General features: G+C 40.8%; 1 protein-coding gene across 1 annotated transcript; it reads left to right on the top strand.

Moving 5' to 3' along the window:
- The first annotated feature begins 7,995 nt into the window (after positions 1-7,995).
- On the top strand, positions 7,996-16,762 carry LOC149246792 (geranylgeranyl pyrophosphate synthase 7, chloroplastic-like). The gene is made up of 2 exons (XM_089455754.1): positions 7,996-8,355; positions 15,931-16,762. Exons 1-2 carry the CDS (start codon positions 8,000-8,002, stop codon positions 16,679-16,681), a joined length of 1,107 nt encoding a protein of 368 aa, XP_089311880.1. The 5' UTR covers positions 7,996-7,999; the 3' UTR covers positions 16,682-16,762.
- The last annotated feature ends 600 nt before the right edge of the window (positions 16,763-17,362 follow it).

The raw sequence follows: 17,362 nt of genomic DNA, 5'->3' as shown, positions 1-17,362 counted from the left end.
ACTTTCTGTATTGCTTTCTCTGCAAGTATGGCTGCACTTCGCTCTGAGGGCCGACGAACGCGCAGTCAGGGGATGCCTCTGGGGGAGCAGGGGAACCAGGCCGAGGATGAAGGTTTGCGCTACATCCCTGTAGACTTCTCTGATGATTCGGCTGATTTGGCTGACCACGCAGGAGAGAATTCTGGAGCTGCATCCCGACGCATGCCCTCGGGCGGCAAGGTTGGCAAGTGGATACGGCGGTCTGAGGTCGGTGGTGATGACGATGTAGACGATGAGGATAGCAGGCCTGAGGATGTTGACGACGAAGTGGTTCGTAGTGGTCGCGGTCGCGGAAGAGGCCGGAGGGGCCGAGGACGGGGCCGTGGTCGAGGTCCTGCTCGCGAGGAAGGCGACAGTGCAGGGTTTCCGGGACGGGGGCGAGGAAAGAGGGATATGCGTCGGAAATTGGCTGAAGCTGAGCGTGCCTATCTGCAGGATACTCATCCCAAAATTCGGCGGATTGTAGACCATCTCGAGGAGGAGGCCCTGCAGGAGCAATCGGATCCGGAGATGGTGGATTGGGAGCATTATCTCCCTGACCCTGGCCACACCAGGGGGCGGATGTCACTGTATAAGCAATCCCTTCATGTTTATTGGGGTCTCAAGCGTCTGCTTGCAAAGTCCATGGAACAGGTAGCAGCAGAGATGGTGGACATTGCCCAAGCCAATTTGCAAAAAGAACTGAAGAACCTCCAGATTACTCTTATGATGCAGGACAGGAAGCTTGATAAGTTAACTCAGCTCATTCGCGCCGCTGGCATTGCAAAGGTGGATCCGGATCTCCAGCCAGAAGATATGAAGCAGTAGCGTCTGACGGTTCTTATAAACCACTCTTGTTGTTAGTTTTGTTCTCCTTGCGGGCTGTTTTATTGTAGTTTTGTATGCATCGTCTTGCAGTTTAGGCTTAGTTTGATATGGCTGAACCATAGTATTTTATTTCCTGCTTAGACAATCTGTTTACATACTTACCTGGACATGGCTGATTTTTGAAGTTTGCCTGGTTTCCCTTCGGGGCAGGTGTGACTGAATTTCTCTGTACATAGTTTCGCAATTTAAATATTAATGAATCATACCTTAGCCTACAAAAAAAAAAAATTGTATGACCTGCTATAATTTAAATATACAATTTTAGTTATTTATAATATCATTAAATTTTCAAAAAATTGAAAGTAAATGTTTAGTAGCTTTGAATGAAATACTAAATTTATGAAAACAATAAAATAAAATAATAAATATGAATATTTTTATTGGTTTTAAATTAAATACTCTACATTTCATATAGAAAAATAATCTACCGAACAACTAAATATTATTATGCGAAATATTGAAAATTAAATAAATCCTAAATATTATTTAAAAAAAAATATTGATTGTCATATCTTACTCCCTCTCAAGATGGTTAAAACTAACGATAACCCAAACCAAGTTATCTACCCCCAATGACTTTTAGCTAACCTTTTCACCATATCTATCTTTTAGCTAACCCTTTAACCATATCTATCTGCTCACTGTCCTGCTTTTAACCGTTTATAGTCATATAACGAACCCAAAAGCTATTTGGCAACAATTTCTCACCAAGAGAATTTTGTGCATAGCCCTTCCTGATTGGAATCTATAACATTTGTCGTTTGTGATGGGCATTATATTCCAAACACTCTTTAAAAGAGAATCATGACACCCCGAAAAGGGCGCAATCAAGTTCTTCATTGATTTCTGCAACCAACTGGGTCATCGTTTTCTGCATAGGTAACTGACATCACATCTTTTAGGGTAAAGGTTGAGTATTTTTCCTGTGGCATTCTGATTATTCTTGTCCCTCGTACAAACATATCCACAGTGAGAAAGAGCTTGTCAGTTGTTAGGTTATACATAAAGTTCAATTTTCCATGATACGAACTTCTTTGAATTCATATACATGTATTCTTCTATTGCGTCTACTTACTGTAGGAATTTACAGGGTAAGTTCCTCAGAAAGAATACCAAAAGGACACCACTCACAACCAGATCTCAAATCAATACACCAGTATTTTTGACGTGGTTAAAACCCTCAGAGTGCAAGGAGGGAAACAGTCCACGGCCTGTCCCAACGTGGGTACAGACAATTTATTAATCAAAGAATGAAAATTTACATAAGCTTCTCTCATGCACGGATTACCCGAACAATGACCCTCCATGCGCTTTAAATAGAACTCATGGACCAATCGGGTGTCAAGCCACGGATCAAGTGTCGATAATACCGAGGTGAGAGTGAACCGTCGGATCACTACATATCGTGACCGTCGGATTGTAAGTTACAATATGTACAACGGTAAAGAAAGACACTTTACCTAACTCTATACCTAACTCTAAACTAGACCAAGTTGATCTTAACTATATCCTATGTGTCGGAATATCCTAACATCCCCCCTTAAGAACAACTTGGGATAGGATTGAAGGATTTACAAATATGACACAATAGGAGAAGGAAGGAGGCACTAGAGCCTATCCCCCCTTAGTGACAACTTCCTGAACTCTAAGCATATATCGAAGTTTAGTGAACTTCGCCTCTGTGAGAGCCTTTGTGAAGATGTCTGCAATCTGATCATCTGTTGGACAATATTGTACTTCAAGAGCATGGTCATGAATGAGTTTTCTGATGAAGTGCATGTGTAGTTCTATGTGTTTGCTGCGCTGATGCTGGACTGGATCTTTGCATAGCTGAATGGCACTTTGATTATCACACCAAAGGGAGGTTGGATGCTGCTGCTCAAAGCCAAACTCTGATAGGATCTGACGAAGCCACAAGGCTTCCTTACTAGCTTCCACGGCACCACGATACTCTGCTTCTGCTGACGAAAGAGAAATGGCAGCCTGTTTCTTACAAGCCCATGCAATAGGTCCTGAACCAAGAGTGAAGACATAACCGGCAGTAGACTTCCGATCATCAGGGTCACCAGCCCAATCAGAATCAGTGAAACCAACTAACAGAGGAGCTGCTTTGGCACTGTAATGAATCCCAAACTGTACTGTACCTCGAACATAACGAAGTATTCTTTTGGCTGCTTTCCAGTGACTTTCACGGGGGTTTTGCATAAAACGAGCAACAAGGCCAACAGCAAAGGAAAGATCAGGACGAGTATGGGTTAAGTACAAGAGTTTTCCTACAAGTTGACGGTATAAGGTAGCATCAACTTCAGGAGAAGAACAAGAGACTGAAAGTTTGACTCCAGACTGAAAGGGAGAAGGGGCTGGCTTACAGTCTTCCATGTGAAAATGACGAAGAATATCACAAGCATACTTGGACTGGGAAAGGGAAATACCCTCCTTGGATTGCAAGACTTGAAGACCGAGAAAATAGTGTAAGTGTCCTAAGTCTGTCATTTCAAATTTCTTTTTAAGGATAGACTTCACATGGTTTATAAGGTTGGGATCACTACCAGTAAGGATAAGATCATCAACATAAAGAACAAGGATGATAAGAGAGTCACCCACTTTCTTGGTGTAGACAGTATTGTCAGAATGACACCTAGAAAAGCCAGATTCTAAAAGAAAGCTATCCATTTTGGCATACCAAGCCCGAGGAGCCTGCTTGAGACCATAAAGGGATTTCTTAAGTCGACACACAAGGCTTGAGTCTGTTTGTATGAAGCCAATGGGTTGTTCCATATAGATTTCTTCCTGCAAGTCCCCATGCAAGAAGGCAGATTTAACATCCATTTGATGGACTTCCCATTTTAAAGAGGCAGCAAGGGAAAGAACAAGGCGGATAGAGTTCATTTTGGCAACAGGGGCGAAGGTTTCAGTGTAGTCAATTCCTTCAACCTGTGAAAAGCCCTTAGCAACAAGACGAGCTTTATGTTTATCAATTTTGCCATCTGGTCCATACTTGGTTTTGTAAACCCATTTACATCTTACAAGTTTTCATCCCGTTGGTAGAGGAACAAGATCCCATGTATCATTTGTCATCAATGACTGATATTCTTCATTCATAGCTGCTTCCCAATGTGGATGGCCTGAAGCTTCTGCAAAAGTGTCAGGATCATGATTTACTGGAGCTTGAGCCAGTAAAGAAGAGGCTCTCTCAAACTGAGAACGTGTACGTCGCTGATCTGTAGGATCACCGGCAAGATCACCTGCTGCATCTCGAGTAGCACGGACCCATCTTGGAAGTTGAGGATCCTGAGAAGGTGGGGGAGGATTGTCATCCTCACTTTCATCATCTGAAGAAGAAATGTTTTCAAAAGTAGAAGAGATAGGAAGAGGTGGCACATCCGCCGGACTAGGCTCGCAGGCTGATTTATTTTCATCAAATTTTACATCTCTTCTAATGATAACATTTTTGGACTTAAATGGAATAAGTCTGTAACCTTTTACATCTTCAGAATATCCAACAAAAGTGCATTTCTCACTCTTAGGTTCTAAAGCTTTATGCTTTTCATCTGGAATATGGGCCCATGCTTCACTTCCAAACACACGAAAGTGACTTACATCTGGTTTAATGGAACTCCAAGCTTCTTCTGGAGTGATATTCTCTAGAACCTTAGTAGGAGTGCGATTGATTATATAATTTGCACAATTAATTGCTTCGGCCCAAAAACTAAGACTGAGTCCTTTAGATTGCAGCATACAATTAGCCATTTCCTTTAAGGTGCGATTTTTCCTTTCAGCTACACCATTTTGTTGTGGAGTGTATGGAACAGTATGTTGCATTTGAATTCCATTTTCAGTGCAAAAGTTGATGAATGTGTTTTTAACATATTCTCCACCATTATCAGTTCGTAGCTTAAGAATTTGATGTCCAGATTGTTTTTCAACAAAGGCTTTGAAGGCCAAAAAAGTGTTAAATACTTCGCTCTTGAGTTTTAAGAAGTATACCCAAGTGCGTCTGGAGAAATCATCAATGAAGGTTAAGAAGTACTTGCAACCAGAGAATGAAGCAACAGGAAGAGGACCACATAAATCACTGTGCACAAGCTGTAAAGGGGCTGAGGCGTGCCAAGAGGCACGTTTGTCAAAACTGTCCCGATGATGTTTTCCGAGTACACATCCGGAACAAACACCATCTCTGCAAGATACCATAGGAAGACCTGTCACCATATTTTCTTTACATAGATGCTGAAGGGAGCGATAGTTTAAGTGACCAAATCGCTCATGCCAAAGTTTGCTCACTTCATCATTATGAGCAACAAATGCTGAGGGAAGATTTGATGACCCAAAGTTGTGAAACTTATACAACCTTGTGGAATCATCAGCAAGACCAGTAGCTAGAATCTGTTTAGGATCTTTTAGATCCTTGATTACAACATCATGAGGTGAAAATTCAACAATTTTACCTTCACCTGAATGAGTTATCTGATAGACAGATAGAAGGTTGGAGGATAAGGTTGGAACACATAATACATCATTAAACTGACCATTGTCTAGATGAACAGTTCCAGTCCCTACAACACTAAGAGATCTATCATCACCAACATATATATTTTTGGTGTTACAATCATTTAAAGAAGAAAACATGGCTTGGTTTTTGGCCATGTGATAAGAGGCTCCAGAATCAATGAGCCACTCATGAGAATGAGAAGAAGAAGAAGATACATTTAAAGCATAACCAGACTGAGATGATTGACAACGACATGCAGAAAGTGCCATTCCGGAAGTTGAAGTTGAAGTAGGCTCCACATGGATGTTATGTTTCTTCATTGCGGCTTCCAAGGCTTCCATCTTCTTAAAGCATTTAGATTCTAAGTGGCCATCTCGATTACAAAAGTTACAATGTCTGTCAGTCCTCTTCCATTTGTTTTTATTGGTCTTCTCATTTTGCTGAAATGATCTTTCATCTTGAGGCTGAGTTGGTTTAGGACCATTCCTTTGAGGATAAGACTTCTTAGGATTCTTTGAATTTGGTTGCTGCTGGGCGGCTAACGCTTTCGAGGAAGAGTTTCCAAGAATAAGAAGACCAAGGTGTGAGAGTTTTTCTTGTTCTCTTATTAAGGAATCACAAAAGGAGTCAAAGGAAGGGGGTTTGTAGTCTTTGCCTTGACAAATGAAAGCTTCCCTTGTAGAATGGAAAGTGGAAACAAATACAGAGTAGGCTGGTCCCAACTTAGTAAGGATGGAATAAATAAGGTTACCATCTTCTTTCTTAACTTTAACACCTTCCAAGAGATATCTAAGGGTCTTGAATTTGGACAAGAAATCTTCAATGCAAGAAAAATTATTAGGATCCAAAGTAAGCAACTCATTCTCAAGTTGATGGGCTCTAATTTCATTTTTAATCCCAAAAACTTTAGCAAGTTTTTCTAATGCTTCATGAGGAGTTTCAATTTCTGCAATGTGGAATCTAAGATCAGGAGAAACAGACATTCCTATCAAACCACGTGCTTGATCTTGTCTATTTTCCCATTTTTCGGCCTTGTCTTCATCTTTGGGTTTCTTCTCTTGGTCTGTGGCTATTCTGAAGAGACCTTTACTTCTAAGTAAATCTCCCATGTAGGCTACCCATTGGAAGTAGTTAGTGCTGTCAAGAATGACTTGGCATGGACTTTCCATTTTTTGAAAAAAAACTGAAGCTGAAGATGCTGAAAGTAAGTGGTCCAATGGATAGATCTCGAAAAAATAGGCGGTTTTAAAAAAAACGGCTCTGAAAAAGGCTTCCGGATGAAGAAGTTATGGCTTTTTGAAAAAAAATTGTTGACGTTGCCGGCAAAGTGCGCGAATGTGCGGGAATGAAAAAAAATCCGCCCCCACAAAATGGAGACTTGAACCCAAGACCTCTACTCTCTTAAAAAGTCTTTGAACCAATTGATCTATACAAAATATTTGAGAGAGAGAGAGAGAGAGAGAGGGGGGGGGGCCTCGATTTGCGTGCTTGCCTTGGGAAGGCCTTTTCCCCTACAAAACACAAAACACAAAACCCAACACGAATATGCAAAGAAAAACGAACCTTACGGCTCAAAGTTAGCTTTAGCCAAAAAACTAGAATTTTAAAAAAAATCTCAAAGTTAGCTTTTAACCGAAAAACTAAATATTTTTCTCAATGTTTCTGATTTTCCAAGATCACACTGAGGTGCAGGGAAAAGAGCATACGCATGAGAAAAATCCTTTCTTTCTGTTTCTGATTTGCCCAGATCGCACAGAGTCGCAGGGCAAAGAGCATACGCAGAAATGAAAGGTATAGATCCGGAAAAAAAAAGGCTAAATAAACCGAAACCGAAATAAGCAGAGAGAAAATGACAGTAAACTGCAAAAAAAAACTGTATACCTCCCGATCTGAAAAATGACGCAGCTAGGGCTACCGGAAACCTTTTCGCGTGAAACGAAAGGGGTTCCTCACTGAAACAGATGCTCCGAACGCAACAGAGCAGTCCTCTCGGCCCGAAAGTAGTCAGAAACAGCAGATCTAGGAAACGACAGCCGCATGCAGTTCTACCGGCTTCAGATTTGGATCACCAACGGACGCGGCCCTCAAATAGCTCTGATACCATGTAGGAATTTACAGGGTAAGTTCCTCAGAAAGAATACCAAAAGGACACCACTCACAACCAGATCTCAAATCAATACACCAGTATTTTTGACGTGGTTAAAACCCTCAGAGTGCAAGGAGGGAAACAGTCCACGGCCTGTCCCAACGTGGGTACAGACAATTTATTAATCAAAGAATGAAAATTTACATAAGCTTCTCTCATGCACGGATTACCCAAACAATGACCCTCCATGCGCTTTAAATAGAACTCATGGACCAATCGGGTGTCAAGCCACGGATCAAGTGTCGATAATACCGAGGTGAGAGTGAACCGTCGGATCACTACATATCGTGACCGTCGGATTGTAAGTTACAATATGTACAACGGTAAAGAAAGACACTTTACCTAACTCTATACCTAACTCTAAACTAGACCAAGTTGATCTTAACTATATCCTATGTGTCGGAATATCCTAACACTTACCTGTTCTGAATCTCTGTTTTTCGTTGCAGTATATAACAATGATTAATAATAGCGGTATGGCAGCTACTTGCCATGGCCTCTATTTGATGAATATTGCTTCTCAACAACGTAAAAGTTTTCATGGAGTTTCAACCTCATCAAGGACTTCTATTGGCCACCATCTGGCAGCCCTCCGTTGCCATTCGTCATCCGCTAGATCCTCAAACACAGTTGTCCAGATGGGTAATCTGCCTGATCGAGCGGAGAAGGTCGTTGAATTTGATTTCAAGGAGTATATGCTTTCCAAGGCACTGGCAGTGAATGAGGCATTGAATAAGGCCATCCCACTGACTTTTTCCAAGAAAATACATGAATCCATGAGGTACTCTCTTCTGGCAGGGGGCAAACGGGTTCGTCCTGTTGTTGGAAATAATACTGAGGGGGGGGGGAATCAGTATTATCTAGCAATTTACCAAATCTTCCTTATTTGATCTTTTGAAATATTCTTGCATATCAGTACCATAAAACAATGAGCATGAATAAAGAAAATAGACAGTCACACCAAAGAACACAAGATGTAAGGTGGAAACCCAATGCGGGAGAAAAACCACCTGCTGCAATAATGTCTCTATCTTCTTTCAAGAAATTCTTTTTACAATGATTTTGTACTGGTGCAGTCCTTTACCAGCACGCAGGCTGCAACCTGCAAAGAGCTACAACTCTTTCTTGTTTTCCAGACTTCTCCTGGAAGGGAGCTACAACCCCCTACTTCTTTTTCAAAATGATCAACAAGTATACAACAGATACAGTCTACTACAGATATCAGATCAGTAATTACAGAAACAACCCAGAGCACCTTATGAACAGAAATATACAGTTAACAGATCATCTTGAGACAGGGACGCATATTTTCTTTCTGTGGCCTGCGACTGGACGCAGTATACCTTATGCTGTTCTGCGTGCAGACGCACTGTTACTTTTGCTTGTCTGCGACCGACGCACACATCAACACTATCGCGCCGCGTCTTTTGCTTCAGAGACGCACCCAATACCACAGTCGCGCCGCGTCCTTCGCTTCAGAGACGCACCTGATCCTTTACTGTACTGCGTCCCGGCGCACTTTCCCTTCACTGAATCTGCGTCCTTTTAGATATAGAAGATAAGAGGACTTCAGAACCAACCCAAACACTCAGATCCACAGATCTGATCATGCGCCATATAGATCGTAGTCCATTAGAAGATTTACCCTTAAAGATATGGACTAGATCACACCAAGAGATGATCAACCAAGATGATGCATAATCCAAATGAACTCCTTTGCTTTATATAGGCAAGCTTCTCCCCAAAGCGTGGAACAATACCACGAGCCGACACCATAGAAACACGCAACCGTCGGCTAGATACCACACAAGAAGCCCCCACGAGCTTTTCTCTACCTTGAAATGTGTGCACTGGGCGGACGCACCTTCTGAACGGCTGGCCAGCGTCCCTGGACGCGGGTTATGTATGGAATACCTGCGGGGACGCACTTGCTGAACAAAATTTCCTGCGTCCTTCTTGATTTACCATCTGAAAGAGTTTGCCATCAAGTACAACACCTGAATCATAATGCCAACAAACTCCCCCTTTGGACTTGATGGCAACCACATAATCTTCAGCTTCATCATTCTCCCCCTTTGACATCAAGAGCAAAGGGTATGCTCCCCCTATGCTCATGCTTCTCCAGATTTGTAACCAGAAATCCATCATGAAGGAGACAGAGACATATTGCAGCTATTTCCAAGATCTCCTTCTCCATAATGCCAACAATGCATTATGTGCTCCCCCTGAGCCTATACCATCAATAGGAAGATGGTCAACAGTGAGATGATGCATCAACAACCCCCAGCTTTTGCCTGAGGTATTCAAAAGTGTCCCTGGGCAACGGTTTGGTGAAAATATCAGCAACTTGTTCCTTAGAAGGAACATACTCCAATTTGACCTTCTGTTCAAGTACTTGTTCCCGGAGAAAATGGTACTTGATTGGTATGTGCTTGGTTTTTGAATGCATAACCGGATTCTTTGAGATGCTGATTGCACTTGTGTTGTCACATAAGATAGGAATAGGAGGTGTACAAGTGATTTGATAATCCTGCAAAGTCTGCATCATCCAAAGAAGTTGGGTGCAACAAGATGCAGCCGCAACATATTCCGCTTCAGCTGTAGACAAGGCAATTGAACTCTGTTTCTTGCTGAACCAAGATACCAGTCTAGAACCCATAAAGAATGCACCACCACTTGTGCTTTTCCTGTCATCCACGCTTCCGGCCCAATCTGCATCTGTATAAGCATGAAGAGTGAGATCTGTATCTCTAGGATACCATAGGCCATAATTTTGAGTCCCTTGAAGATATTTGAAGATTCTCTTTACTGCTTGAAGATGAGTCTCCTTTGGATTTGCCTGAAACCTTCCAACTATTCCAACTGCATGCATGATGTCTGGTCGGGTACCTGTCAAATATAGTAGACTTCCAATCATAGATCTGTAGGTTGGTTGATGAACTGCTGCAGATTCGTCATTTGCACTGAGACTACATCCTGTAACCATGGGTGTACATACTGGTTTTGCATCTTCCATGCCATATTTCTTCAAAATCTGCTTGAGATACTTGGTTTGAGATAAAAGGATTCCTCCTTTCTTTTGTTGGATTTGCAAACCAAGAAAGTATGTCAGTTCTCCTAGCAAGGACATCTCAAATTCTTTCTGCATGACTGAGGCAAAGCTTTGACTCATAGCTTCTTCATTACTGCCAAAAATAATGTCATCTACATACACAACAAGTATTAGTAATTTGTCATTTTCAACTTTTATATAAAGATTGCTATCTGCTGAACCTTTTGAAAAACCTTGTTGATGAAGATATTTGTCCAACCGGTAGTACCAAGCCCTTGGAGCTTGTTTGAGACCATAGAGAGCCTTTTTTAATCGGCATACAAGATTTGGATCGTTTCCAAGAATGAAACCATCTGGCTGTTCAATGTACACTTCTTCATCCAAGTCTCCATTCAGAAAAGCTGATTTCACATCCATTTGAAATACTTTGAAGTTCTGACAACTTGAGAGAGCAAGAAACATTCGGATGGCCTCAAGTCTTGCAACAGGAGCAAAAGTTTCTTCAAAGTCTATTCCTTCTTGCTGTGCATACCCTTTACAAACAAGTCTGGCTTTGTTTCTAATTACTTCTCCATTTTCATTCAATTTATTTTTGAAAACCCATTTTGTTCCGATAACATTCTTATCCTTTGGTCTAGGAACCAGCTCCCAAGTATTGTTCTTTTCGATTTGCTCAAGTTCTTCATCCATTGCTTTCACCCAACATTCATCTTTGCATGCTTCTTTCACATTTTGTGGTTCAGTAGAGGAGAGTAATGCCAAATAACTTGAAGCTTCTGCAACTGTTCTTCTAGTTTGTATACCTGCTTCCTTTTGTCCCATGATCTGAGATTCTGGATGGTTCTTTTGAACATATCTGGATGGAGTCTTTTCTTCTATTCTTGTTCTTTCTTCTGCTTCTTCGTGAGGTCCGTCTTGAAATTGTTCTTGCGGTTCTTCTTCTTCATCATTCTGTCTTTGAGGGTAGCTTTCATCTTCTTCAATGTCTTCACGATGTATTTGCCTAGGAATGTATCCTTTCTCATCAACCACTACATCAATGCTTTCAACAATTCTGCCAAGTCTTTTATTGTAGCATTTGTATGCTTTGCTATGTGGAGAGTAGCCAAGAAGAATTCCTTCATCTGCTCTAGGATCAAGTTTGCCAAGCTGCTCCTCAGTATTTTTGATATAGCATTTGCTCCCAAAGATTTTGAAGTGCTTTACTGAAGGAGTTTTACCACTCCAGAGCTCATGAGGAGTTTGAGTGCTGTTCACTCGGACATTTGTCTTGTTGAGAATAATAACTGCCGCATGTGCAGCTTCACCCCAGAAGGTTGCAGGAGTTCCTGATTCATCAAGCATAGCACGAGCCATTTGCTGGACTGTTCTGTTCATTCTTTCCACTACTCCATTTTGCTGAGGAGTTCTAGCTGTAGAAAATTCTCTCCTTATTCCATGTTCATCACAGAAATCGAAAAATTCATTTGAAGTAAATTCTCCACCTCTGTCGGATCTGAGGCACTTAATCTTGTGACCTGATTCATTTTCAGCCAAGGCTTTGAAGGATTTGAATTTTTCGAAAGCTTCATCTTTGTGCTTCATAAGTCCTAACCAAACAAACCTGGAGAAATCGTCAATAAATAATATCAAGTATTCCTCTCCTCTAGGTGTTCTTTTTCTGAATGGTCCACATACATCTGTATGTACTAGCTCAAGAGGCATACTGGCTGATCCTTCTTTCTCTGGAAAGTTAGTTCTAGTCTGTTTTCCAAACTGACATGATCTGCACATGGTGTTGTCAGGAATTTTGATATCTGGAAGATCGCGAACTGCCTGATATTTGCAAGCTTTCCTTATTTGTGAGAAGCTTAGATGTCCCAATCTTCGATGCCATAACCAGTGCTCTTCATCCTTGCTTAAATAGCATTGTTGTTGTTCTTCATCAAAAATGTATAGATTATTTGAAGTTCTTTTTCCTTTGAGAACTGTTTTACCTGTATCAAGATCACGAACAAGACATCCATTTGATCTGAATATAACCTCGGTTCTTTGATCACACATCTGGCTTACACTTAGAAGATTATGCTTTAGTCCATCAACAAACAAAACATTTCCAGCCTTAACATCTTCTTTTAAAGGAGCAATACCTTTTCCTTTTATAGTTGCAGGAGTATCATTTCCAAAAGAGACTTTCTTTCCCTTTTCTAAATTAGAATAAGATTCAAGTTTTTCTTTATCACCTGTCATGTGCTTTGAACATCCACTTTCAATGTACCATAGATTTTCTTGTCCTTCTGCATAGAATGCTATCCCACATCTTTCTGTTTGAGGTTCCTTTATTTTCCATGTTTTGGTGCCTGAGGTTTGTTCCCTTTTTTGTTCTTGTACCTTTCTTTCCGGAAACCTGCTTCTACATTCAACATCTTCATGTCCAAAATTATTGCAAATAGAGCATTCAACTTCATTTTCAAGAGCTGAAAAATTGTTATAGGTCCTTTTTGTATTCCCTGTCATGCTTCTTTGTTTTTGAGCTTCCCTAGTCATGATTGTTTTATACGCAACACATTGGGCTGCTTTGTGACCAAAGTTATGGCAAGAAAAGCATTGTCCATTGAAGAGGTTTCTGCGATTATTGAATCTACCAGCCGACTGATTGTAATTTCTATTTTCATCTATTCTTGAACCAAATTGAGAAGGTTTTACCTGTGGCTGGTTGTGGCTTTTGTTCACCCTTAAGCTGGATTGCCCCTGATAGTTTGAAGTTTGTCCCTGCTTTACCTGATGATCTTCCTTGTGTCCTTGCTCATTTCTTCTTGCTGCATCAAGATAACTTTTTGAAGTGGAAGCTTGAGAAGTTTCTCCATTGTAGCCCAGACCTGTCTTATTTAGAGGAGATCGCTGCACACTGATAATCTCATTCAACGTTTCAGATCCTTTGACAAACTTGAGATTAATAGTTTTTGTTTTCTCAATTTCTTTTCTAAGACCAACAATTTCACCTTCTAATTTTTCAAGATGTTTTTCCTTTTCATCAATCTGAAATTGTAGAGTATCAATAATCATGTTCTTTTCTTCTATACATCTCTTGAGTCTAGTAATTTCATCATAAAGGTTATCCACATCTATAGCATCCTCATAATTATCATCTTCAAATGCCATTAACAATCTATATTTGTTACCTTGTTCATCTTCATCACTGTTTGATAAGCCATCGCTATCTTCATGGGTGTAGTAGATTTTCTTATTTGTACCCTGTTTCTTGTTCCATCTAACTGGTTCCTTTCCTTTATCCTTATAAGAGCATTTTGCAGCATAATGACCTACTCTTCCACAAGCAAAACATTTGAAAGGTAGCTTACCTCTGAACCTTCCAGAACCCCTTTGAAGATTTCTGACAAAGTTTGATTCTTCTTCCTCTTCTTCTGGAACATGACATGCTTCATAGTGATCTTCTTTGCCTGATGCTTTAAAAGCAGCTTCCCTTCTGTCTGATGGACCTCCCTTTCTCATTTCATAAGCAGTTAGAATTCCATGCAGCTGAGACATAGTGAGAACACGGAGATTTTCCTTTTCTTCTACTGCAGATACTTTAGATTCAAACTTGGGAGATAAAGATCTTAGAATCTTTTGAACTACTATAGTCTCTTTTATTTCTTCACCCAAATTTTTCATACAATTAACAATCTCATCTACTCGAAGAAAATAATTAGCCACACTTTCATCATTATACATCTTGAGAGTCTCATATTGAATCCTGAGAGTTTGAAGTTTAGCTTCTTTTACCTGTTCATCTCCTTCATAGCTAGTGATCATTTTGTCCCATATCTCTTTTGCTGATTTGAAGTGCATGACCTTCATGAACTCTGTTTGAGATATACTTCCTAATAGAGTACTGACTGCTTTTGCATTTGTTTCATACTGCTTTTTCTCAGCTGGATCTGTAGGAGTAACTGAAGGAAAGGCATAGCCTGATTCTACAATGTTCCAAACTTCTGTACCAAGAGATTGAAGATATGCAGTAACTCTTACCTTCCAATAATTGAAGTTTGTTCCATCGAAGACGGGTGGCCTGATTGATGCTTCTCTCTCGTAGTTGCTCATGATGAACGATCTACCTTCAAGCGATCAAGCTGTTCTGAAGGACCTGCTCTGATACCAATTGTTGGAAATAATACTGAGGGGGGGGGGAATCAGTATTATCTAGCAATTTACCAAATCTTCCTTATTTGATCTTTTGAAATATTCTTGCATATCAGTACCATAAAACAATGAGCATGAATAAAGAAAATAGACAGTCACACCAAAGAACACAAGATGTAAGGTGGAAACCCAATGCGGGAGAAAAACCACCTGCTGCAATAATGTCTCTATCTTCTTTCAAGAAATTCTTTTTACAATGATTTTGTACTGGTGCAGTCCTTTACCAGCACGCAGGCTGCAACCTGCAAAGAGCTACAACTCTTTCTTGTTTTCCAGACTTCTCCTGGAAGGGAGCTACAACCCCCTACTTCTTTTTCAAAATGATCAACAAGTATACAACAGATACAGTCTACTACAGATATCAGATCAGTAATTACAGAAACAACCCAGAGCACCTTATGAACAGAAATATACAGTTAACAGATCATCTTGAAACAGGGACGCATATTTTCTTTCTGTGGCCTGCGACTGGACGCAGTATACCTTATGCTGTTCTGCGTGCAGACGCACTGTTACTTTTGCTTGTCTGCGACCGACGCACACATCAACACTATCGCGCCGCGTCTTTTGCTTCAGAGACGCACCCAATACCACAGTCGCGCCGCGTCCTTCGCTTCAGAGACGCACCTGATCCTTTACTGTACTGCGTCCCGGCGCACTTTCCCTTCACTGAATCTGCGTCCTTTTAGATATAGAAGATAAGAGGACTTCAGAACCAACCCAAACACTCAGATCCACAGATCTGATCATGCGCCATATAGATCGTAGTCCATTAGAAGATTTACCCTTAAAGATATGGACTAGATCACACCAAGAGATGATCAACCAAGATGATGCATAATCCAAATGAACTCCTTTGCTTTATATAGGCAAGCTTCTCCCCAAAGCGTGGAACAATACCACGAGCCGACACCATAGAAACACGCAACCGTCGGCTAGATACCACACAAGAAGCCCCCACGAGCTTTTCTCTACCTTGAAATGTGTGCACTGGGCGGACGCACCTTCTGAACGGCTGGCCAGCGTCCCTGGACGCGGGTTATGTATGGAATACCTGCGGGGACGCACTTGCTGAACAAAATTTCCTGCGTCCTTCTTGATTTACCATCTGAAAGAGTTTGCCATCAAGTACAACACCTGAATCATAATGCCAACACCTGTTCTGTGCATTGCAACGTGTGAGCTTGTGGGAGGGAGCGAGGAGCTGGCCATGCCAACTGCGTGTGCAATGGAGATGATCCACACAATGTCTTTGATTCGTGATGACTTGCCTTGCATGGACAATGATGATTTGCGCAGAGGAAAACCCACAAACCATAAGGTCTTCGGGGAAAGCACTGCTCTTCTTGCAGGGTATGCACTTCATTCACTTGCGTTTGAGAACATTGCAGTGTCCACAAGCAAAAGAGTGGGGAGAGATCGGATTTTGAGGGTGGTATCTGAATTGGGTAGAGCAACAGGCTCCCAAGGGATTGTGGGCGGCGAGATTGTGGATCTTGCGAGGGAACGGGATGAGTCAGTTGAGCTTGACACTCTGATTTGGATTCATACTCACAAGACTGGAGCGCTGTTGGAGTGCTCGGCTGTGTGTGGGGCGATCATTGCTGGTGCTTCCGAGGATGAAATTGAGAGGATCCGAAGGTTTGCCCGTTGCACGGGGCTTCTGTTTCAGGTTGTAGATGACATACTCGATGTCACCAAATCGTCGGAAGAAATTGCCAAGATGACAGGAAAAGATCTGGTTAGTGACAAGGCTAGTTATCCGAAGCTGATGGGTTTGGAGAAAGCAAAGGAGTTTACTGTTGAATTGTTGAAGAGAGGTAAGGAGGAGTTATGTTGTTTCGATCCAAGGAAGGTTGCACCTTTGCTGGGTTTCGCAGATTACATTGCATTCAGAGAGAACTGAAAAGCCATGGTAGAAGCATTCCTATGTGTGCTGTTGTGCTCTGTTTTTATGTTTGTTGTGCTTTCTTTGTATCTCCTGCAGTCATCGTTGAATATGAAGAGATGCATTTATGTTTTATTACATTCGCTATAACTTAGCAAATGATGGCGTATTTATAACTCTGTATCTCCTTGAATCGTTCCAATGATTAATAAAGCCGTTTCGATAGGGATGGATGCTTAATTATTATAATTTTTTGGGTTTTTTTCGTAGAAATTTGGTAACACAATTTTCCTTTTTTTTGGGGCTAGATCGTGAATTTCAAATGAAAATCTAAAGCAATTAATTTCTGCATATTGAAACTTAAGATTCAAGAAATCAATGGCAGACCAAAATTAACGAGGAAAAGATGAAATGCAATTAATAGTTAAAAACTATCTTTTATACAATGATGGGCTGAGGGCAACTGTTTACACAGACAATTCTACAACTTTCTTTTTTATATACCGTAATTGGCTGAGAGCAACTGGTTAGAAGAAATAATTCTGCCACTCTCTTTTGTGCATAGAGTTTAATATTTTATTTTTAAAATATGAGAAAAAACAATATTTATGTTTCTGTGAAACTTGTTTTTAATAATTTTAATTTAATTATCCTTAATTATTAAGTTGATATTTCATATTTAGATTTAATCATATGCTA

The sequence above is a fragment of the Pinus tabuliformis genome, chromosome 7 (genome assembly GCF_031772625.1).
Source record: "Pinus tabuliformis cultivar Carrire ecotype Pingquan chromosome 7, CPIR1, whole genome shotgun sequence".
Taxonomy (NCBI): Eukaryota; Viridiplantae; Streptophyta; class Pinopsida; order Pinales; family Pinaceae; genus Pinus; species Pinus tabuliformis.
The sequence above is the reverse complement of the archived record's forward strand: the minus strand, read 5'-3'. Positions and strand labels throughout refer to the sequence as shown.